Here is a 24,675-nt window from a genome sequence, read left to right as displayed (position 1 = left end):
TACAAATTGGGCCATGAAAATATAACAAGTGACAGAGATATGTATGAGGGAATTCTCAAATTCTATTGCTAAAAAGTTAGAAGGGGGGCCTCCCTGGTGGCGCAGTGGTTGAGAGTCCGCCTGCCGATGCAGGGGATACGGGTTCGTGCCCCGGTCTGGGAGGATCCCATATGCCGCGGAGCGGCTGGGCCCGTGAGCCATGGCCGCTGGGCCTGCGCATCCGGAGCCTGTGCTCCGCAAGGGGAGAGGCCACAACAGTGAGAGGCCCACATACCGCAAAAAGAAAAAAAAAAAAAAAAAAAAAAAAAGTTAGAAGGAAACTATCAAAATAGACCAGGGTGAAAAGCCAGCCCAAAGCGGTCCATCACTTACATCATAGCCTCTCAGCACAGCCAGGTGGAAGGCCAGCAACTGTAAGGGGATCACGCTGAGAATGCCCTGCAGGCAGTCCACTGAGTGTGGCACCTTGATTGTTCTTTTTGTGTTCTTAATGGTCTCAGTGTCTTCCTTATCACAGATCACCACTGGCCGTCCCTGGGAAAGAAATCACACTAGCAATCACTGGTTAAGCAAAGGCAGGGCTGTAACACATGAGCATGCAAATTTTGCACTGCACGATTCACACGTGGCCTCACTGACATAGGCTTATTTAAACTCACAATCCCATGTGGTAAGTCAAGGAAACAGAAACTTTGTAAGAGTCAGTGCTTTCTTAAACTCACACAACTAAGAAATACCAGGCTCGGTACTTAAATCTAGGACTACCTGCCTTCAAAGCCCAAGTCTGTAACCACTACATTGTGACTAGAGATTAACATCTTTGGAAATTTACATACAAAGCCAAATGATCTGAAGAAAACTCCATTAAGCACAGCACCAGTAATATTAATGTAAAATCTAGTTCCTCCTGAAATACACATTTAAGAATATTAAATTAAAAGAGAACAGCATACACTAATTAAAGAAGACAGGACTTGGAGACCAAGACCTCATTTTTAATCTTGGTTCTGGTACTATGAGAACTATGAGCTAGGTCCTGTCAAAACTCTTGAGTATCTCAGATTACTCACATGCAAACCTAAGCATGTTTTGTAAGCCACCTGATGGGTACTGGTCTATCACTTTAAATGTCATAAAATTCAAATAAGCTTTAGTGACCCAACTCTTAACCCCCCAAGGTGTCCTCACAGCAGCTCCTGACTTACCTGCCTAGCAACCACCTGCTGAAGAGCATTCTGACACTTGGCATAGGTGTGATCTCTCATGATGATCATAATGACAGGCATCAACTTATCCACCAAAGCTAGAGGGCCGTGTTTCAACTCACCAGCAAGGATACCTTCAGAGTGCATGTAAGTGATTTCTTTGATTTTCTAATAGGAAGAAACTAGATTAGTCTTCAGTCTGTTTTTCAAAAACCCATTCTTTAAATATTACACTAGACATCTGATGTCTGAAGTCCCTGTCTATTTATCCAAAAGTATTAAAGGATCACTGATGTGCAAATATAGCTAATAGGTTAACTGATCGTTATTTCTGAATATAATGTCAACAACTATTTGGAAGTTTTAGAACTCCACAAGGACTTTTTGAAGAATTTAGACTATCATGAATGTACTCATATTTCTTTGTAACTGATCTCCCAATTGCTTCATATTTGACTTCAATTAAATCTCACACCTAGAGAACTTAATATTTATTTTATTCATATTTGGACAAAAAAATAACTGAAGTTACTTGCTAAACCCACGGTATCATGCTAAAATGTACTCTTCTTGATTTTCACTTTTGAATTAAGCATTCTGTTATACTTTGTTATACCTCAAGGTAAACAAATCAGAATGCATAAATCAAAAGGCACTTTTGTAAAATTTTCACCTATTTCATTTAGTCTAAAAGTATGACTGGGACTTCCCTGGTGGTGCAGTGGTTAAGAATCTGCCTGCCAATACAGAGGACACGGATTCGAGCCCTGGTCCAGGAAGATCCCACATGCCATGGAGCAACTAAGCCCATGTGCCACAACTACTGAGCCTGTGCTGTAGAGCCTGAAAGCCACAACTACGGAAGCAGTGTGCCACAACTACTGAAGCCCGCACACCCTAGAGCCCATGCTCCACAACAAGAGAAGCCACCACCATGAGAAACCCATGCACCACAACGAAGAGTAGCCCCCGCTCGCCACAACTAGAGAAAGCCCGCATGCAGCAATGAGGACCCAATGCAGCCAAAAATAAATAAAGTATCCATAAGTCAACATTCTGAAATTGTAAGTGAGAAGACTTACCAGGGCCCCTTCAAGACAAGTAGCATAATGATAGCCACGTCCCATTATCAAGACTGACTTCTGGTGATAAAGTTCTGTTGCCAGTTTCTGAATTTCATCATCCATGCTCAAAACTTCCTTAATTAAATCTGTTAAGAAGTAATATTAGCAAAATCTATGAAAAGAGGACAATAAACTAAACCAATATAATAATAATAACATATGGGTAGCAACCGATAAAAGACCAACGTTTCTAATCTTCTGTGCTATCACTGTGGGGTTTTTAAACACACAGGTGTAAAGTAAAAAGATCTTGCTGACTAAATAGGTACAAGCCACAACTTCACCCATTTATTTCCCACTCCCTTAGACAACAAGTAGAGTGTGTGAGTATCTTCATACCAGGCAGCCGCTTCAATCCAAGCATGATCTCTTTGCGTCTCTCTTGCATGGAGATCCTGTCATCACACATCATAAGAGCAAACATCACAAGGGATACAAACTGGCTTGTGTATGCCTGAAATACCACAAAAAAGCAGAAGAATTAGTTGAGAAGCTGGAATTTTTAATTTAAAAAGATGAAAATAAACAAAAAAATTCCCACTAGTTTAAGTGCATATTTTTTTAAAAACAGCGTTAGTAGCAGCAAAGTAAACCAGTATTTAGGAAATCAACCACTGTTCTCCTTTTCCGAATTTGAACAAATAACTTAACCTTTATTTCCAAATACCAAATATAAGTTCCTTATAATGCAGTGGATGCTTATGAAATCCCTAATACAGTACCCTCAAGAAAGGAAGAGAAATGAACCAAAGGAACGTAAGTAGAGAGTAAATCTGTATGTGCATAACCAAATTAAGCTTTGAATGTAAATCAAAAATAAGGGTTTGAAAGCCTCTCCTTAATGTACTTGCACTGGTTTTGTTGGATTTTTAAAAAATTTTCTCTTTGATTTTTCACTTTTGTCTATTTCCTGTACTTACTACTTTTTTTTTTTAATTTTGGCTAAAAATTTTTTTAAAGTTCAACTGTAGAAAAGTAAATAGAAATAAGAATAAGCCTCAATCTTATTAGTAGGAATAATTACATTAATAACATATTATTAATAACGTAGTGAGTAATTACTTTCGATTTTTACTATTTTTTTCCTTTATATTGTTAAGAAAATTATTAGTAGTTGTAATTTTATAAGTTGTGCTATTCTTTTTTTATTCTATTTTATTTTTTAATTTTATTTTATTTTTGGCCACGCTGCATGGCTTGCAGGATCTTAGTTCCCCAACCAGGGATCAAACCCGTGCCCCCTGGAATGGGAGCAAGGAGTCCTAACCACTGGACCACCAGGGGATTCCCCAAGTGTGTTCATTCTTTTTTTTTTTTTTTTCATTAACTAATTAATTAATTTTGGCTGTGTTGCATCTTCATTGCTGTGCATGGGCTTTCTTTAGTTGTGGCGAGCAGGGGCTATGCTTTGTTGCAGTGCACGGGCTTCTCACTGAGGTGGTTTCTCTTGTTGCGGAGCATAGGCTCTAGGTGCACAGCCTTCAGTAGTTGCGGCACACAGGCTTCAGTAGTTGTGGCACACAGGCTCAGTAGTTGTGGCACATGGGCTCAGTAGTTGTGGTTTGCAGGCTCTAGAGCGCAGGCTCAGTAGTTGTGGCGCATGGGCTTAGTTGCTCTGCGGCATGTGGGATCTTCCCGGACCAGGGATCGAACCCATCTCCCCTGCAGTGGCAGGCGGATTCTTAACCACTGAGCCACAAGGGAAGCCCATGTGTTTGTTCTTAATTAACATCACAAGCACTTTCCCAAGACAGAATGCTTTCTATCTTGTTTACTAGTGTGTAATAACCTTGAGCAGTTTTTTCCCTTTTGGGCCTCAGATGGTCTACCTCTTAAAGATACATAATACTTACAAGATAATCATGAGAATTAAATGAAACAAATGTAAAGCATTCAGCATAATGCCTGACATACAGGCTCAAAACAAACTTTTCATTAATGAAAATTTGAACGAAGAGACATTTATTTTCGGAGGCTACAGAATGCAAATATTTTAAAACTTGCGGTCTCACTGCCAAGCCCATTTTGATTCCTGTTAGCTACATATGAATGTGAGATATGCCTATTTTACCATATTCTTTGCAATATTGAGAACTACCCTTTTAACAAGTTTTTACCATTAGACTGCTGGACAATGTACTCTCACGACTACTTCACCATACATATCTTGAATCCAAAAAATTAAGATTATTTTTCATATTTGTTAGCCATTTATGTTTTCTCTTTTGAAAGTTAATTTCATTATTCTTCACTTGTTTTTTGACTTGGGTTTGTTTTCTTTTCAGTTGGTCTTAAAAAGGTCTCTATTGTTACATTTCAAATACATTTTCCCAGTTTAGGTTAACCTTTTACAATGGTGTTTATTCACACAGAAGTTTTAATTTTTTAACTTTATGTCATGCTTTGAAGCTTAAATAGTCCTTCCATCCTAACATCAGTTAAGCATTATTAAATTTTCTTAATTCTGTTGTTTCCACTGTCCCTTTTCTCTTTTTTCTTTACATTTTTATTCATATGAAATTAATTTTAGTGCAAGATGTTAACTTGTTTTTATTTTTATAAATACACAATTCTCCCTCCATTTCGCCCCACCCTATCTCTCAAATGTCAAGTTTGAGACATTTCCTGTAGCCTAAGTTCTTTGATACACTAGAGCTATGTTGCAGGACTATAGATTCTGTCCCAGATTTGTCATTTTATTTATAAAACAATATTCCCATCCAGAAACATCATTTCTATAAATTTGTTAGGCATTTAAAAGTCTAAAGAGTTATACAGTTTTCATTTATTTGACAAATATTTATGGATATCTTACACATTTCCTGGTAGACTTATTTTTAAGTATTTTTTATAGCTATTGAAAAATAGAATTCCCCCCCTCCAAACACACACCCCCGTACTTTTCTAAGTAGTCATTGTCAGTTTATAGAGAAAACTTTTTGTATATTTCAAAAAATTTTTTAAGTATAATTGACGTATATTATATAATTTACAGGTGTACAATAAAGTGATTCACAATTTTTAAAGGTTATACTCAATTTATAGTTATTATAAAATACTGGCTATATTCCCCGTGTTTTACCTTGTAGCATATTTTACACATAATAGTTTGTACCTCTTCATCCTCTCCCCCTATACTACTGCCCCACCCCTCTTCCCTCTCCCCACTGGTAACCACTAGTTTGTTCTCTATATCTGGGACTCTGCTTCTTTGCTGTTATAGTCACTAGTTTGTTGTATTTTTTAGATTCTACATGTAAGTGACATCATACAGTATTTGTCTCTCTCTGCCTGACTTATTTCACTCAGCATAGTGCCTCCAGGTCCAACCCTGTTGCTGCAAATGGCAAAACTTCATTTTTTTTTATGGCTGAGTAGTAGCCCATTGTGTGATATTATATATAAATATCACATCTTCTTTATCCAGTCATCTGTTGGTAGACACTTAGGTTGCTTCCATATCACGGCAATTGTAAATAATGCTGCTATGAACATTGGGGTGCATGTATCTTTTCAAATTAGTGTTTTTATTTTCTTCAGATATATACCGAGAAATGGAATTGCTGGATCATATGATAATTCTATTTTTAGTTTTTTAAAGATTCTCCATACTGTTTTCCACAGTGGCTGTATCAATTTACATTCCCACCAAAAGCGTATGAGAGTTCTCTTTTCTCCATATCCTTGTCAACATTTGTTATTTGTGTTCTTTTTAGTGATAGCCATTCTGATAAGTGTGAGGTGGTATCTCATTGTGGTTTTGATTTGCATTTTTCTGATGATTAGCGATGTTGAGCATCTTTTCATGTGCTTGCTGGCCATCTACATGTACTATTTGGAGAAATGTCTATTTGGGTCTTCAGCCAATTTTGTATTCAGGTCTTCAGTTGTTTTTTTGATGTTGAGTTGTATGAGTTGTTTATATATTTTAATTAACCCCTTATTGGTCATATCATTTGCAAATATTTTTCACATTCAGTAGGTTGTCTTTTTGTTTTGCTGACGGTTTCCTTTGTTGTGCAAAAGCTTTTAAGTTTAATTAGGTCCAATTTGTTTATTTTTGCTTTTGTTTCCATTACTCTAGGAGAAGGATCCAAAAAAACAGTGTGGCGATTTAGGTCAAAGAGTATTCTGCCTATGTTTGTTTCTAGAAGTTTTATGATTTCCAGTCTTACATTTAGGTCTTTAATCCATTTTGAGTGTAGTTTTATACGTGGTGTTAGAGAACGTTCTAATTTCATTCTTTTACATGTAGCTGTCCAGTTTTCCCAGTACCACTTATTGAAGAGATTGACTTTTCTCCACTATATATTCTTGCTTCCTTTGTCATAGATTAATTGAACATAAGTGCGTGGGTTTATTTCTTGGCTCTCTATTCTGTTCCATTATTCTATGTGTATGTTTTTGTACCACCACCATACTGTTTTGACTACTATAGCTTTGTAGTACAGTCTGAAGTCAGGGAGCATGATTCCTCCAGCTCTGTTCTTCTTTCTCAGGATTATTTTGGATATTGGGGTCCTTTTGTGTTTCCATACAGATTTTAAAATTACTTGCTCTAGTTCTGTAAAAATGGCATTGGTATTTTGATAGGGATTACACTGAATCTGTAGATTGCCTTGGATAGTATGTTCATTTAACAATATTAATTCTTCCAATCCAATAATACAGTATGTTTCTATCTGCGTTGTCTTCAATTTCTTTCATCAGTGTCTTATAGTTTTCAAAGTACAGGTCTTGTAACTCCTTAGGTATATTTATCCCTAGGCATCTTATTCTTTTTGAAGCGACGGTAAATGGAATTATTTCCTTAACTTCTCTTTCTGAAAGTTCATTGTTAGTGTATAGAAATGCAACAGGTTTCTGTATATTAATTTTGTATCCTGCAACTTTACCGAATTCACTGTAAAGCTCTAGTAGTTTTCTGGTGGTGTCTTTAGGATTTTCTATGTATAGAATCATGTCATCTGCAAACAGTGACAGTTTTACTTCTTTCTTTCCAATTTACAGTCCTTTTACTTCTTTCTCTTGTCTGATTGCTGTGGCTGGGCCTTCAATACTATGTTGAATAAAAGTGTTGACAGCGGGCATCCTTGTCTTGTTCTTGATCTTAGAGGAAATACTCTCAGATTTTCACCACTGAGTATGATGTTAGCTGTGGGTTTGTCATATATGACCTTTATTATGTTGAGGTAGGTTCTCTCTATGCCCACTTTCTAGAGAGCTTTTATCATAAATGGATGTTGAATTTTGCCAAAAGCTTTTTCTGCATCTATTGAGATGATCATGTGGTTTTTATTCTTCAACTTGTTAATGTGGTGTATCACAATGACTGACTTCTGGATACTGAAAAACTCTTGCATCCCTGGGATAAATCCCACTTGATCCTGGTGTATGATCCTTTTAATGTATCATTGAGTTTGGTTTGCTAATATTTTGTTGAAGATTTTTCCATCTATGTTTTTCAGTGATACTGGCCTGTAGTTTTCTCTTTGTGATATCTTTGTGTGGTTTTGGTATCAGGGTGATGTCAGCCTCACAGAATGAGTTTGAGAGTGTTCCTTCCTCTGCAAGTTTTTGGAATATTCTGACAAGGATAGGTGTTAACTCTTTTCTAAATGTTTGGTAGAATTCACCTGTGAAGCCACTGCTCCTAGACTGTTGTTTACTTGGAATTTTAAAATTACTGGTTCAATTTCATTACTAATAATTGGTCTATCCAAATTTTCTATTTCTTCCTGGTTCAGTCTTGGGAGATTATACATCTTCAAAGAATCTGTCCATTTCTTCTAGGTTGTCCATTTTACTGGCATATAGTTGTTTGTAGTAGTCTCTTATGATCTTCTTATTTCTGTAGTGTTGGTTGTAACTTCTCCTTTTTCATTTCTGATTTTAATGATTTGTGCCCTCTCCCTTTTTTTCTTGATGAGTCTGGCTAAAGGTTTATCAATTTTGTTTATCTTTTCAAAGAACCAGTTTTTAGTTTCATTGATCTATTATTTTTTTTAGTCTCTATTTTATTTCTTCTTTGATCTTTATGATTTCTTTCCTTCTACTAACTTTGGGCTTTTTCTTTCTCCAGTTTGTTTAGGTGTAAGGTTAGGTTGTTTGTATGAGCTTTCTTATTTCCTGAGGTATTCTGGTATCACCATAAAGTTCCCACTTAGAACTGCTTTTGCTGCGTCCCAAAGGTTTCGGATCATCATGTTTTTGTTTTCATTTTTCTCTAGGTATTTTTTCATTTCCTCTTTGATTTCTTCAGCGATCCACTGATTGTTTAGTAGCATGTTGTTTAGCCTCCTCATTTGTGGTTTATGCAGTTTTTTCCTTGTAGTTGACTTCTAGTCTCATAGCATAGTGGTCAGAAAAGATGCTTGATATGATTTTAATTTTTTTTAAATTTATTTTTGGTTGCATTGGGTCTTTGCTGCTGCGCACAGGCTTTCTCTAGTTGTGGGGGCTACTCTTCGTTGCGGTGCGCAGGCTTCTCATTGTGGTGGCTTCGCTTGTTGTAGAGCACAGACTCTAGGCACGTGGGCTCAGTAGGTGTGGATTGCACGCTCTAGAGCACAGGCTCAGTAGTTGTGGCACACGGACTTAGTTGCTCCGCAGCATGTGGGATCTTCCCGGAACAGGGATCGAACCCATGTCCCCTGCATTGGCAGGCAGATCCTTAACCACTGCGCCACCAGGGAGGTCCCTTGATATGATTTTAATTTTCCTAAATTTACCAAGTCTTGTTTTGTGGCCTAGCATGTGATGTATCCTGGAGAATGTACCAAGTGCACTTAAAAAGAACGTGTACTCTGCTGCTTTTGGATGGAATGCTCTACACATATCAATTATGTCCCTCTGGTGTAATGTGTCATTTAAGGCCAGTGTTTCCTTATTGATTTTCTGTCTGGATGACTGGTCCACTGACGTAAGTGGGGTGTTAAAGTCCCCTACTACTATTGTGTTACTGTTGATTTCTCCCTTTATGTCCTTTAGTATTTGCTTTATGTATTTAGGTGCTCCAATGCTGGGTACATATATATTTACAATCATTTTATCTTCTTCTTGGACTAATCCCTTGATCATTATGTAGTGTCCTCCTTTGTCTCTTGTAACAGTCTTTAAAATCTATCTTGTCTGATATAAGTATTGTTACCCCAGCTTTCTTTTGATTTCCATTTGCATGGAATTCCTTTTCTCATTCCCTCATTTTCAGTGTGTGTGTGTCTTTAGATCTCAAGTGAGTCTCTTATAGGCAGCATATATATGGGTCTTGTTTTTGTATCCATTCAGCCACTCTCTCTTTTGATTAGAGCACTGAGTCCATTTATATCTAAGGTAATTAATGATATGTATGTTATTGCCATTTTGTTACTTGTTTGGGGGTTGTTTTGTAGGTCTTTTTTTTTTTTCCTTTTTTCTTATTTTGTTCTCTTGTGATTTGATGACTATCTTTAGTGTTGTTTGGATTCCTTTTTCCTTTTCTGGTTTATATCTATTATAGATTTTTGGTTTGTGATTACCGTGAAGTTTTTATATAGCAATATGTATATATGTGTGTGTGTGTGATTGTTTTAAGTTGCTGGTCTCTTAATTTCAAATGCATGTTAACAACCCTGCATTTGTACTCTCCTCCTCTCATGATTACTGTTTTGGATATATTTTACATTTAACTGTATTGTGCATCCCTTAACTGCTTATTGTGGATATACATGATTTTACTGCTTTTGTCTTTAACCTTTCTACTAGCTTTGTGGGTGGATAACTTCCTACTTTTACTGTATGTTTGCCTTTATTGATGAGCTTTTTCATTTCATAATTTTCATGTTTCTAGTTGCAGCCATTTCTTTCTCGCTTAGAGGAATTTCCTGAACATTTCTTGTAGAGTTGGTTTGGTGGTGCTGAACTCTTTTAGCCTTTGCTTGTCTGTAAAGCTTTTGATCTCTCCATCAAATCTGAACAAGAGCCTTGTTGGTTAGAGCAGCGGTCCCCAACCTTTTTGGCACCAGGGACCGGTTTCATGGAAGACAGTTTTCCACAGTGGGGGGTGGGGGGTGGGGGGGTCCAGGAGGTAATGCAAGTGATGGGGGGGATGGTTCAGGCAGTCATGTGAGTGATGGGGAGCAATGGGAATGGCTGATGAATCTTTGCTCACTTGCCCGCCACTCACCTCCTGCTGTGCGGCCCGGTTCCTAACAGGCCACGGACCAGCACCGTTCCACAGCCCAGCACCATTCCACAGCCCAGGCGTTGGGGACCCCTGGGTTAGAGTATTCTTGGGTGTAGGTTTTTCCCTTTCATTGCTTTAAATAAAACATGCCACTCCCTTCTGGCCTGCAGGGTTTCTGCTAAAGGTCAGCTGACAGCGTTATGGGAGTTCCCTCATATGTTATCTCTTGCTTTTCCCTTGCTGCTTTTAACAGTCTCTCTTTCTTTTTAATTTTTGTCATTTTAATCGCAGTGTGTCTTGGTGTTTTCCTCTTTGGGTAAGTCCTGTATGGGACTCTCCGGGCCTCCTGGATTTGGATGTCTATTTCTTTTCCAAGTTAGGGAAGTTTTCAGCTATTATGTCTTCAGATATGTTCTCTGCCTCTTTCTCACTCTCTTCTCCTTCTAGAACCCCTATACTGCGAATATTAGTACACTTGATGTTATCGCAGAGGTCTCTCAAACTGTCCTCATTTCTTTTCATTCTTCTTTTCTTTTATCTGTTCAGCATCAGTGATTTTCATTACTCTGTCTTCTATTTTATATATGTTTTCTATAAAGCACCTTACATGAATTTTTATCCATTCTAAGAAGTTTCTGACTTTTCTTAAGTTCTACAGGTAGTCAATCATATCAATTACAAATAAGTATTTGTTTCCTCCTTTCCTGCTGTTTTAATTTTTCTTACTAAATTGGACAGAACTTCTAGAATAGGGATAGCAAATACGTTTCCTATAGAGTCAATCCTTACCTACTGGTTGTCACAGTGAAACATTATGTTGAGAAGGATTCTAAGGGCACCTTTTTTGCTTTGCAGTAATACAGATAAAATCCTAGGAAGGTTCCAGAAGAACAGCTAAGGCCCACCAAGATAAAGGTCCTGAAGCTTTCTATTTTGCTGTTCACTCATCCACTTTTCTCTATTATTTGCCTCCTTCTGCTTCATTGGGTTTCCTTCTTCTACCTTTTTGAGTTCAATACTCAGTTCATTTTCTTTTTGAAGCATTTAATGCTATGAACCTACCTCTATCACTCTGGCCACACTATCTAAATTTTTACCCATATTGTTCATTATAGTTATTTTTTCTAATAATTCTTTTTAAATGACAATTCTGATATGGTTCTAACTCAAGTTATTTAAAGAAACATTTTTATGTTCCAGGCATTTGAGGTTTTTGTTTACATTTTTATTATTAATCACTAGGATTACTGTGATATTGTCAGCTACAGTGCTATGAATAATTTTAACTTTAATAATTCATCCTGGGTTTTTTTGTAGATTATATGCTGAATTTCTACTACTCTTCTCTGGATAAGGGATCACGTCATGAGTGAATATTTTCCTGTCATAATGTGGATAATGAGCCTCCTGTACAATAAAATCACAGTCTGCTAATGCTCCTTACCTTCCCAATAGTTAAATTAGATTCCCTGTTTTCTCTTGCTGCATGTCCCAGCTACCAGGTGCTCATACATTCCTCCACAGCTACCTGTCCCTGTGCTCCTATGTGTTCCACTGGCAGACTGGGATTTTTTTCCCTTTAGCACTAAAGTGGATTTTCAGTCCCTTGCCTCCAGTCTAACGATCATACCTGTATTCTAAGTTCCAGTCCTTCCCAGTCTACTTCTTTCTACTGAAGTTTACTTTTCAATAAACCAATTAATCACAAAATATACTATCAGGACAGAGGGAGAGACCCAATATCTTGGACTCCTGGGATACCTAAATTGTTTCCAATCCAAAATGATCAGATAATGAGTATTCTAGTTCCTCCAGCCCATAACTAAAAATGTTATTCTACAGAGTATGCTTCTTTGTTTGGACTTAAAACATCTCAGCACTGGTTTTTTAAAAGCAAATATTAAACAGAGTAACTTTAATGCACATATTTTTTCTATTGCATTCAGCTTAATTTCCAATTTCATGTTTTTCATTTCATCAATACATACCAAGCAACCAATTATGAAAAAAATAAGCTACCCCTCACATTTAGAATTACTGAGGTTTGAAAGAATTTACCAGGACAATGCTGACTCTGAACTTTTCAACTTGGTTTTACTTTTTATTCAGCCAAAAATAAAAGTTATATTGGTTTATTTTTTTTTAAATCAACAAAAGTCAGTACTGTGGTGAACTTCTAAACACCTGCAATAACATACAAGAATTACTGAGTCTGCACAGTTATACCCATCGATTTCTACAGAAATATCAAATTGTCTATGGTCAAACATTCTGAGAAATTTAATAATATCTCTCTAACCTTGACAGTTTTTCAGGCAAAGTTGGGAATTAATCATCAAGATAATAGAATTCTTATGCTAGCTCTATCATGGAGCCCAGGGATCAGGATAATTGGAATTTCTTTCATCACCCATTAACATATAAACTTATATTTGCCATTCAGAAATGATCTATAACTAAACACCCTAAAACTTTTAAATAACTCCAAGCCCAGAATGTCTATGGCAGTTAAGGAAAACAAAATTACTTTAGAATCCAAGAAAAATTAAACTAAGACTAAGCTGCCATAATACTAAAATTTTTCAGGGAGCCATTTTTTTTAAAGAATTACAGTATATACTATAAAAAGGTGCTTAGTTTCCTATACAAGATGTAACCATTGGAAGAACCTGGGTAAAGAGTACATGGACTTCTCTACTATCTTTGCAACTTCCTATAAATCTATAGTTATTTCAAAACAAAAAGATTTTAGAAAAGGACTTACAGAAAAAAAAAAAACCACTGATACAAATAACACATGAAAAAATCTCAAAACGTCATGTTAAATGGAAGAAGCTAGATACAAAAGACATGTATTATACAATTCCATTTATAAGAAATTTCTAGAAAATGAAATAATATAGCAAGAGAAAGCAATACTTGCCTGAGGCTGAGGCAGAGGGGTAGGAGTGGGAACTGACTGGAAAGGGGGACAAAGGAACTTTTTCAGGTGATTAAGTCTTCTAAAATTGGACTGTGGTGATAAACAGCCAAATTTACTAAAACCATATACACTTAAAATTGGTGAATACTATGGTATGAAAATCATACCTCAATAAAGCTGTAGAAAAAAGGTTAATGGCAGAATCTAGGTGATGGGTATACAGGTGTTCATGTAAAATTCTTTTAATTCTGCTGTATGTTTGAATATTATAATAAAACATTGAGGAAAATTTAAGTTTTCATGAATGATACAATTAGAAATCAAAAAAACTGCATTTCCCCTGGCAGCTCACAGATCAAGAAAGATTCAATAAAAAGATAAGTCAATAGCCTCCACTCAGTGGTATGATCCCACATCCCACACATGCCACACTGAAGCCCTTGCTTCAAATGTGTTTGAATGAAGGGTCTGGGATTCTAATCACTGATCAAAGCTGTCTGTCTGGACACTGTTCCAAGAATCCACAAGCTGCTGCTGAGGGCAGCTGTTTATTCATTCAGGCACAGAATGGAAACCCAAGCACAAATATCTTACATGTTTTAATCACCACATGGAGAAAATTCAGGCTTCAGTTTTCGGTAAATTATAGCGTTAGCAATATCAAAGTAACCAAGAAACAAAAACCTCACTCAGAGTTTTTACTTAAGAATTATAACTTTTCCACAAAAAAATTCCCCATGAGGTTCGGAAAAAGAACCAAATGTGGTTTGTATATGTTAATATCATCTCCCCTTAATTAAACTCAAATCCACCAAAACCTAAGCATCTTATTCAACAATCAGTAACAAATATTAGACTTAAGCAGAAAAAGACAAGAAACTGAAAATTTGAAACTATAAAGAGTAATATATTTGTGGAGAACATCTTTTGCATTTATACAACTTTCTATGATTCCTATTTTTATTACTAGTACTAAATTTATGCATATCCCAATTTCAAAGAAGAAAGCAGTCTCATTAGGCCTTAAAAATGAAAATGAAGGTGCTTTTAAATCTCCACAGATGTATGTCTAAAGAGAAACAGATATTGTCATATAATACTCAATTTATTTTTTTAAATAGCCAAATTTTATACCAAAAGTGTACTCCTCTTTACAAACTTCAAAGGGAGTGTGTATATTTTGGCACATTTATTAGGATAGTATAAACCTGTAAATAAAAATGTCAAAAATTATTAGACTTAAGCTGGGTGTTTCTAATTTGTTATTTTTCTAATTCCCTACTATACTTAATTAAGAGGGGGCATTATACTTACCACATATCCCACCCCACACAGCAGGAGGAATATGTGTTGAATGCAGATAGTCAGAAGAGACGTTTACAAAATGAACTTTACATTATATAGGCTTGTCCCTTTTAAACTCTTAAGATGAGTGTGAGGAAGGGGGACAACAAGTGTTTTATTTATTACTGACCCTTAAGGCTTACGATAATTACGATTAGTAAACAATATGAATTCTATAAGTGCTAAGAAATGAAATATAAGATACAGATTAGTCTGTTTCACCAACACTATGATTATGTAAATAATCACATGAGAACTAAGTCAAGCACTTACCTTTGTGCTGGCAACCCCAATCTCGGGCCCAGCATTGATGTGAACTCCACAGTCTGTCTCTCTTGATATGGAACTGCCAACCGTGTTTGTGATCCCAACAGTTAAAGCTCCTCTCTCCTTGCAGTACCGAAGACCCATCAGGGTATCTGCTGTCTCGCCTGGGTAAAAAGGAAGACAAAAGTAACACACAGAGCAGTCAACATATGCTGTTTTTTAGATGCAAAAACAGGAAACTGACTACTCTTTCAACAATATCATATATTATTATTATTTAACTGAAGTACAGTTGATTTACAGTGTTTCAGTTGTACATCAAAGTAATTCAGTTATACATATATATGTTTTTCAGATTCTTTTCCATTATACATTATTACAAGATACTGAGTATAGCTCCCTGTGCTATACAGTAGGTCCTTGTTGTTTATTTTATATATAGTAGTGTGTATCTGTTAATCCCAAATTCCCAATTCATAGCTCCCTCCCTTTTCCCCTCATTTGTTTTAAATAAAATTTAAAACATGTACTTAAAAGAATAAATTTGTACAACTTTTAATAATAGGATCCGACTTCTTAGGATCGTCTTTCCTTCTTTGTCTTTAAAAATTCAGCTCTTCTGAGTATAAAATGTGTTGATTTTACTAACTCATTAAGAATTCCATAACATCAAAATAAGCCTGTATTTGACAAGTTATCTGCCATAACCAGTTTATCTTTAAATATCAGTTTTGCCAACATATGCTATAGTTGTTAGAAAGAATGACTTTCCTTTTCTTTAAGTCTTTAAAATTAGCATACCTGACTGACTAATGAAAAAGCAAACATCATCTCGAAAAACTGGGGTGTTTCTATCCAGGAAATCACTGGCTAGCTCCACCATAACAGGCAACTCAGTCAGCTCTTCAAGAACTTGACGTGTCTGCAGAGAAAAGATGACTTGGTCATACAACTTTACATCAAATACTCTTTTTCACTGGACTTCCTCAGATTCAATGTATAGTTTTCACTTTTTCTGATTATAAAAATGATACATAATGCAATGTTAGAAAATACAAACAACAGAGATTAAAGCATAAAAAAATAAAATAACTAAAATCCCACCACCCAGGAGATAAGCACTGTTAATATTTTAGCACAAGTCTCTTTAGACAATTATCAATGCATGTATAAATAAATGCACGTATAAAATGTTTTGAGAAGTGGAAAAAGCACTGTTCTGAGTTAGCTTGTATATCAACTCTAAATTCCCAATTCCTAATCTTTAAATGACAATTCATATAATACCAAATCACTGAGAGTTTCAAATGAGATAATAACAGATGTATCAAAAACACTGAATGAAAAATTAAACACTTCAGAAACACTATGTATTATTAAAGAATGCTGTTTCTCAAAAAAAGTCAATATACTTTAAAAATCTTGTTTAAGAAAGCTCACTATTTTCAAACCCTGTAGTATGGAGGGTAGAGTAGATAACCTAGCTAGAATTAATTCAAGGACACTATTTGGTATGCTAAACCACACAGGATTTCTAATATTTGTTTGTTAACTACAGTAGTCTCAGCATCCACCAGAAAACCCAAAACAAAACAAAACCCTTACATCTTCTCAAATTAGAGAATTCTAACACAGAATATATGTAATTTATGCCCCACAATTCAGGTTTAGCATTGGATGAAACATTTAATCAAATTTTGTATTTCTGCATAGAGGGCTCATTCAATAATAGATCTAAGCCACTACTAAATTAGGCAATCCCTTAATTTACACTAATGTCTTTCTTTAATTCATTTTTTTTTCCAGTGCTCAAAACAATCACTTTCTAACAACTCTTCCCTTCAAAACTGCACAGATTTTCCTTTTTAGGACCATGTAATTTGGGGTGGGGGGTGGGGAGGGGAGGGAGAAGGGGGTGCTTTAGAGAAGAAGAAAGCCTATTGAGATGCAAGGGTTGGGTGACCAGCTAGTTTCACTCACTCGTCAAATGAATGGCTCCCACGAGTGTAGATAATTAATATTTATGCCCCAGCAAATAAAAAAATTACTGTCATGAACTTTGGAAATCAATCCTAAAAGTAGAAACTAAGTGTGTAAGGGTTTTCTGTACTTACAGGAGTTGACATCAACAGCACATAACCTGTCTCTTTACAAGGGAAACTACATGTGGATCTGATTTATTGGACTAAAAGACTATTAAATTCCTAGGCTTCTATATTGACAACCAACACACATCTTTGATACAGAATTTCAGCCTCCAAAATAACAATTTAAAGAACAAAGTCTATCAAAAAGAAGACTTCCTTTCTTTGCAGAAATGTGCCTACCTAGTAAAATCCTGTTGAGGTTCACACAGCCATCTGTCTGGGGCAAGTGAACAATGATACACAAAACCCAGTGATGGCTCTAACAGAAGTAGGCATGCGCTGTGGACTGCAAGGCCAGGATGGCATAAGAACTTTCCACTCTTTGCCTTTCATGAAGTTAGTTGCAGGCGGTCTACCTGTATATCTAAGGACCTTTCTAAAGCAGATGATCCATTGATAAATAATTCCAAGTAGCTATTAAAATTTCTCTCCCCAACCTTCTTGATTTTTGCCATCACAACATGAAAACAAAACACGATGTTTTAACAAAAAATAGTTTTACATGGTGTGTTACTGGAGATACTGTTTATCTGCAGATATCTTCTAATACCCAAAATGACACAACTAAAATTTTAAGAAGCCACTTACTGCTACACCGGCATGATAACTTGTTCCACAAGCGATAAGAATCAAACGCCGACACCTCTGGATCTCCTTAATGTGATCCTTCAATCCGCCCAAATTCACTGAAATAAAAGTTTGTGGATATAATTATTTAGGAAAGAACCATATGAAACAGGTAATCACTTTTCACGAGTGGCCAATGCCAATCTGGGAAACAACATTGCTGTTTTAAAGCATTCATATTCCTCTTAGGAAGCGCAGTTCTCTCTCATTTTGAAATGTAAACTAAGTAAGTCTGAACTTAACTGGCCACCCCCAACTTGTAACTAACCTTCCTCACCCCCTGACACGCCTACACAACTACAGTATCTACCACATCCTACCTTGTTTGGTCATTTTTACATTCCTCTCTTCAGATTAAAAGGTATCTTAAAGGCAGAACTATAGGGACACGGACAATAGTAGATCAGTAGATGCTGGCGGCTGGAGGTGGGGAAAGGGCTGACTACAAAGGGGCTTGGGGAAATTTTTCCGGTGAAGGATCTGTGCTAACTCTTGATTGTTGTACCGGTTGTTTAGGATTATGAGCATGTTGTGGAAGTTGGTCAAAACTCGCTGAATTATACATTAAGAACAGTCAATTTTATTATACCTAATTATATCTCAGTAAGCCTGCTTGGGAAAAAAATTGTCTTAGTTGTGTTCATCTCCATTACATGCCCAGAACAGTGCTCTGAACACAATATAAACCACTCTCCTCTCAGTCTTTCCCATCTCAGTCAATGCCACTCCATTCATCTAATGGCAGGGTCATCCATCCTTGGTTGCTCAACAGCGACTGCACAAGCAAGTCCTGTGAGCCCCACCTTCAAACTGTACCTCTAACATCATCAGCCAAGTCCAACATCCCTCCCCTGGACAAGAGCCGTACTCTCCTAACTTCTATTCTCTACCTCCTAGAGCCTGTTCTCCACTCACAGCCAGAATGATCTTTTAGAGGGATTCGTTAAAAACATAAATCTGATCACAAAATCCTCCAAGGAGTCTGTCCTCTTTCTGTCTCTATAGCCACGTATGTGTTCTGCTAAGGGTGCCTTGTCTATGGGTCCTTCTACACATGGCTAGTTTTCTGTGAGAAATTTTCATCCAACATTCATTCAATTATTCAACTAATATTCTGAGCACCTACCAAGTGAATATACTGTCCAAGGCACTGTGTGGCTACCAGACAGTTCAGCGTCTGGCTGATGAGAGCAGTGAGCATGCCCGTGGGCAGCATCCTTCTCCATGTGACCCACCGTCGGTCTGCCTACTCTGCCCCTGCTCTTTATCTCCTCCACTCTTTTCTTTTACCTTAACTAGTTACAAAGTGGAACCAAGGTATATGTTTTGCTTTTTATATTTTTGGATAATTTACGTTCTTCCTTTTAAATTTCAATACTGAGAGGGCCGATTATATTTCTCTATTTTAAGAAACTAGCTAAGTAGAAAATAAAACAACGAAGAGCTTCACTGGCTTCCCAAGTAACTTTGGAATGAAGTCCAAACTCTTTATATGGCCTTCAAGTGGCCACAAGCCCTGCCTCCTGCTTCACTCTGACCTAATCTCCTAGCACTTCTCCTCTCACCCAGGCCACCCCAGCCAGACTGGCATTCTTGCTGTTCCTTTTCGTGTACCTCTGCCTCAGACCTCGGCATGTATTGAAAAGACTTGAGGGAAAAGGAAACAACATTAAGAGGCTGGGTAGGGAGTCATGCAAAGGCAAATCAGTTTGGAGATGACTAAGTATAAAGTAGACAGACTATCAGAGAGACTTATATTTCAGATGATGACCAAGAAGGACAGGGAGGTTAGACAGTGAGATTAGCTGGTCACAAGCGTTTCCCTAAAATTAGTCCTAGCAAATTCCCTGATGGCCAAGGGGCCTTTGGGATAGTTCTGGAAGGAGTCGCCCATGGTCTGAATTGATGCTTTGGAGAGGCTCCTACTTCTGGTAAGGGAGACCACTGCTACAGCAGGAATGCCTGGAGGAAAGGGGTGGGATGGAGCGGGAACACCACTGAACACTGGAGGCTAGTCTGGCTCCATAAATGACTGGCGGTGTGACCTTTGGCCAGACTGCAAACTGACAGAGCCTCAAATTCCTTATCTTAACAACAAAAAAAGATAACGGCTATCCTGTTTATATTACAGAACTTTTATGAGGAACACATACCATAGATAAAAGTGCTTTTTAAAATCATGACTTTTCAAAGTTTATCTCCTTCTTTTCCCTTATAAAACAAAACTTTCTCCTAATCTTATTTCCATTCCATACCATAATAGTATTTACTGTTACTCTCCCCGTTCTTCCAGTTCAACCACCTTCCACAAACCCCCTCTCCCACACAAGCAGATAACAGGTCCTGCTTTGGAGTGCTCCTGTTTCTCTCCTGGCCCCCACTGCCCTCCCATTCCCCATTGCTTTACCCCAGATGGGACAACATCCTTACTGGCGACTGCATCTCAGCCTCTCGCTCTTCCAATGCACACTGGAGACTGGTACCCAGGTCACTTCAGTAAAGCTCCGATCACCCCTGGCTCCTAAGTCTCCTAACAGCTCTGCAATTTCTACAAAGGGATGTACCCTTCACACTCAACAAAATGCATTCACAGCCCTCCTGGGCAGTTCACACTCAATAGAATGCATTCACGGCCCTCCTGGGCAGTTCCTCTCACCTTCTTCCCTAGACTTACTGCTCTCTATTCCTCTTCAAGTACTAGATGTGGCAGGCAAACTGGACTACATATTATTTCACAAACAAATTTCTGATGGTTTTCTAATATCTCTTCTTAGCAGATGCATTCTACCCAACTGCAATGCTCCCATCTCATCTTTACCTGTTCAAACCTTCCAAATCCTTTAAACCACCACCTGCCTATTTCATGGAGCCTTCCCTGGCCCCCTGTCCACAAACAGATTCATTCTCTACTTTCTCTAAATTCAACACCAAACTTTAAACATTTCAACATTAAACTGTGTTTCTAATGTCATTTATCATATTTTACCTTTCTTTAAATAGTTAATTATGTATTCATCCCCCTTCTAAGAACCTCAAGGAGGAGACCGCAGCAGAGATAACTTTCCTACAGTCCCTGATACGTTCAGCATGGTGCTCCACACACCATGTTCACCAGATGTTCAACTTATAATTCAGCCTTCGACAAATCTCTCCTGCTGAGAAAGAGTCTGATGCCTCCAGAAAAGAAAAGTATACAAAAACCGCATTTATTCAGAGAATCATTCTCTATTAGTTAGCAGGACGTGACATAAAAGAGAAGGCACTTAATATTATATGTATAACACAGAAATTCAGGAAAAGATTGTTGCATACCAGATATAATTTCTCCAAAACTGATTCCTAACACTGAGAAGCTTAGCCCAAAGCTTGTTTGTTAAACTGTTTATCAAACTGGTCATGAAGAATGTTCCAAAAATCTGATTTAGCGATAAATAGCTATGGATGTCCTATGACCACAGAAAGTCAATCTCAAGCTCATCTCAGCAAGGTGCAGAAACTCCTGCAACACAAGGTCTAGAGAGAACTTCCAGAAGTAAGACCAGAGCTGCACTGTCACCCCACCTTAAACAGGCAGGAAGGTACAGGTTACCCCATAAGGTGTTAGGCAAACACCTGGAAAACCTCTGGGAAGTTCACACTTCACTCATTTATAAACTGAGAGAGAAAACCTAGGCTGAACAGATACAGCAAGCTTCCCAACAAGGGGACCAGGTCCCATTCTTCTGAGAATTCACAGTGTTCAGAACAGTCCCTGGTACACAGTAGGTGCCCAATAAAGGATTTTTGTACTGAAAAGAAGTTAAATGTTCTTAATGGTACACTGAAGGACTTTTTTTTTCTCCAGAAAAATCACCCTAATAGTCCCATAACTGACAACAATTTTCAAATGTGACTTCCTAGGCATTTTTTATATTTTTCATAACCATTTTAGAGGTATGTCACTTACCATAAAATTCATCCTTTGAAAGTGTATGATCGTGGTGTTTAGTATTTCAGAGTTGTGCAACCATTACCACTATCTAACTTTAGACTTTCATCATCTCCAAAACACCCGTATCCATTAGCAGTCACTCTCCACTCCCATCCCTTCAGCTCCTGGCAACCATTATTATTATTCCCTTATTTTTCATGGTGGTAAAATATACATAACATAAAATTTACCGTTTTAACTATTTGTAAGTGTACAATTCAGTGGTATTAAGCACATTCACATTATTGTGCAACCATGACCATCACCTATCTCAGAACTTTGGCATCATCCCAAACTGAAGCTCTATACCCGTTAAACACTAACTCCACATTTCCCCCTCTCCCCAGCCCCTGGTGACCACTAATCTACCTTCTGTCTCTACAAATCTGACTAACCTAGATACACCTCATATCAGTGGAATCACACACTGAAGGAGGACTGGGCTCCACTGATGGCTGGCAGCCATAGTTATTCTACAAAGGACAATGAACCCTATAAGGCTGTCAATGTCAACCCCCATGAGAAACTTTGAAATAATAACATAATTCACATGTAATTACCAGTATAGTCATCAAAGTTGACTCTTCCTCTCATTGTGTTCACAACTGACTCTGGCTGCTCAAAAATTTCCTTCTGCATAAATGAACTGAAGTTGCCTAAAGTGATACAAATTGTATCATTAAAACAAAAATTAACAAGCCAAAGGATAAGAAATTTGTATTCAACTAAAAGTCTATCTCCTTTAATATAATCTTAGTAAATGAAATGAAATGAAAGGTCATGAAGTAGAGAACAATATTCATATATGACATTTTACCCAATGGGAAGAAAAATGAACAAGGAAGAAAAATACTTTTATTAACTTCACACCTAAAATATGCAATTATAGAAAAACAGGGGAGTGGGACAAGCTTAAGTTTTAGAGTCAGATCTACGTTCAAATCATGATTCTATCTTTTAATAGCTAAGCAGCTCTGGGAAATTCCTTAATCTGTAAAATAATATGTTCTAGCAGCTATTTCATAGCGTGGGAGTGTGGATTAATATAGTGAAGACTTGACATATAGCCATTATGCAATAAATGTTAGCTTGTTTTTCACCACAACCCCATCAGAAAGACCAATAAAAACCACAATCACCATAATCATAATAGTTAATAGTAGCAAACATTATGTAGAGCTCACTAAGCATGTCAGACACTGTTGTAAGGGCTTAATCCCCAAAACAACCTTAATGAGGTAAATCCTATTATCCCCATTTCATATATGAGAAAACTGAAGCACAGAGAGAATAAGAGAGGAACAAAGAATAGAACACAAACTATGTTTATAAAGTATCTTAAAACATCAAGTACCACTTAAATAATTGATTTCTTTTTTCATGTTAGAAACAAGAAACCATGAATTCGTTTGAAGAAGTATTGTCAAAACAGCAGATAATTTCTCCAAAGAATCATCCCCCTTTCTGGGGTTATCCCTTCACTAATCTATGTTATCAGATTCCTACACCAGGTCAGGAAGGAGAAAATATCCTTTCCATCGAGGACACCAAGGTGTAACAGGATAGAAAGGTTCACCCTTCATGATCTGCTGGAGTTCCATCTGGAGGGTCTGCACAGCTCGTCCAGGGTGATCTCCCGCAGTCCGTTTAATTCGATGGATAGAAAGACGGCCATCCACCACTGCAGCGACATCATCATCCTCGAGAAAGATGACACGATTGGTGTGTTCTATGACAGCACTAAAAATGTTCAAGGAGACAATACAATCAATAATCTAGGATGATTATTATACACACAACTATCATTAGGACAAAAGGACCAAGTTTAAATACAAAGTCTATCAACCTGCAATATCTCTGATAACTTTCTGGTTATCAATGCCATTCCCTACAGGGAAAAGAAGGAGGGGGGTGGTCACTGCAGACAATGAAGAAAAGGAACTCTGTGTGGCAACCAATCTGATGAGATCAGATGAGAAAGCATGCTTATTTCCTCCTCATCCTACCTATCACCAGTCCTCCAATCATAATTCCTAAATATTTCCCAAAGCTTCTCTCTGTGTCCACCACCACAAACCGGTTCAAGCTACCATCAGCCCTTGGCTGAACTACTGCAGGAACCTTCTAACTTCCACCCACATTCCCTCTAACCTCCCTCCAACCACTCTCCATTTCTGCCAAAATGGACATCAAAAGACAACCCTAATCAAGATTTCTCCCTCACCAACACATTGCTCAACAGCTTCCCTTTAGCTCTTAGGAAAACAGCAAAATGCCTTTACCATGACTCCTACCTCTTTCTCTGGCCTTGTCTCCCACCAAACTTCCTCTCTCTATTCCAGCCACACTCACACCCAGCCCAAGATTTCACAGGCTGATCCATCTGCAGAGAATGACTGTTCTTCCCTCCACCTCCTTACCTAATTAACTCCTAATATTTCCTTAACTCTCAGTTCAAGAACCATTCCCTTAAAGAAATGTACCCATAGGAGGGTTAAGTCACCCTGTTATAAGCATTCTGTAGTTCATGTCACAGCTGGAATTCTATACTTGGTGACCACTGACTAAAATTTGTCTCTCCCATTAAGGAAGAGCTCCTTAAGGACAAGTAATATTTTTATTCTTACCCGCCATTATCTCCTGAGCTGAGCACATGGCTTTGCTGGAGTGTTCAATATGAACGCATGAGTGCATGAAAAGAGGCTGAGACACTTCTGCAACTTCCAGATTTAAGCCAAAACTGCCAACTCTGTAACAAACCTACCTAATGACAGCAATGACACATCTCAGCACCGACTACATACCCTACATACCTGTAAAATTTAGAAAACCATGAAGCTTGTTTTCTCACTGAGATAATACATCCCCTACCGTTGTGAACTGCATGATCATTCATTTTTAGAT

At 37.5% G+C, this 24,675-nt stretch overlaps 1 protein-coding gene across 2 annotated transcripts in view; it reads right to left on the bottom strand.

Annotated features, from left to right (window-relative positions):
• Window positions 1-24,675, bottom strand: part of GFPT1 (glutamine--fructose-6-phosphate transaminase 1) — a 66,096-nt gene that overhangs the window by 6,071 nt on the left and 35,350 nt on the right. For both annotated transcript variants that reach the window (XM_081254808.1, XM_081254809.1), the window contains 9 exons: window positions 23,348-23,511; window positions 22,332-22,427; window positions 17,763-17,860; window positions 15,829-15,949; window positions 15,034-15,191; window positions 2,669-2,783; window positions 2,288-2,415; window positions 1,206-1,373; window positions 373-534 (listed from right to left, as the gene is read on the bottom strand). In XM_081254808.1, the coding sequence (XP_081110934.1) occupies window positions 373-534; window positions 1,206-1,373; window positions 2,288-2,415; window positions 2,669-2,783; window positions 15,034-15,191; window positions 15,829-15,949; window positions 17,763-17,860; window positions 22,332-22,427; window positions 23,348-23,511 (1,210 nt within the window). The remainder of the gene's footprint in view (window positions 1-372; window positions 535-1,205; window positions 1,374-2,287; window positions 2,416-2,668; window positions 2,784-15,033; window positions 15,192-15,828; window positions 15,950-17,762; window positions 17,861-22,331; window positions 22,428-23,347; window positions 23,512-24,675) is intronic.

The sequence above is a fragment of the Mesoplodon bidens genome (genome assembly GCF_964165515.1).
Source record: "Mesoplodon bidens genome assembly, chromosome: 14".
Taxonomy (NCBI): Eukaryota; Metazoa; Chordata; class Mammalia; order Artiodactyla; family Ziphiidae; genus Mesoplodon; species Mesoplodon bidens.
This window is presented reverse-complemented; position numbering and strand designations above follow the sequence as displayed.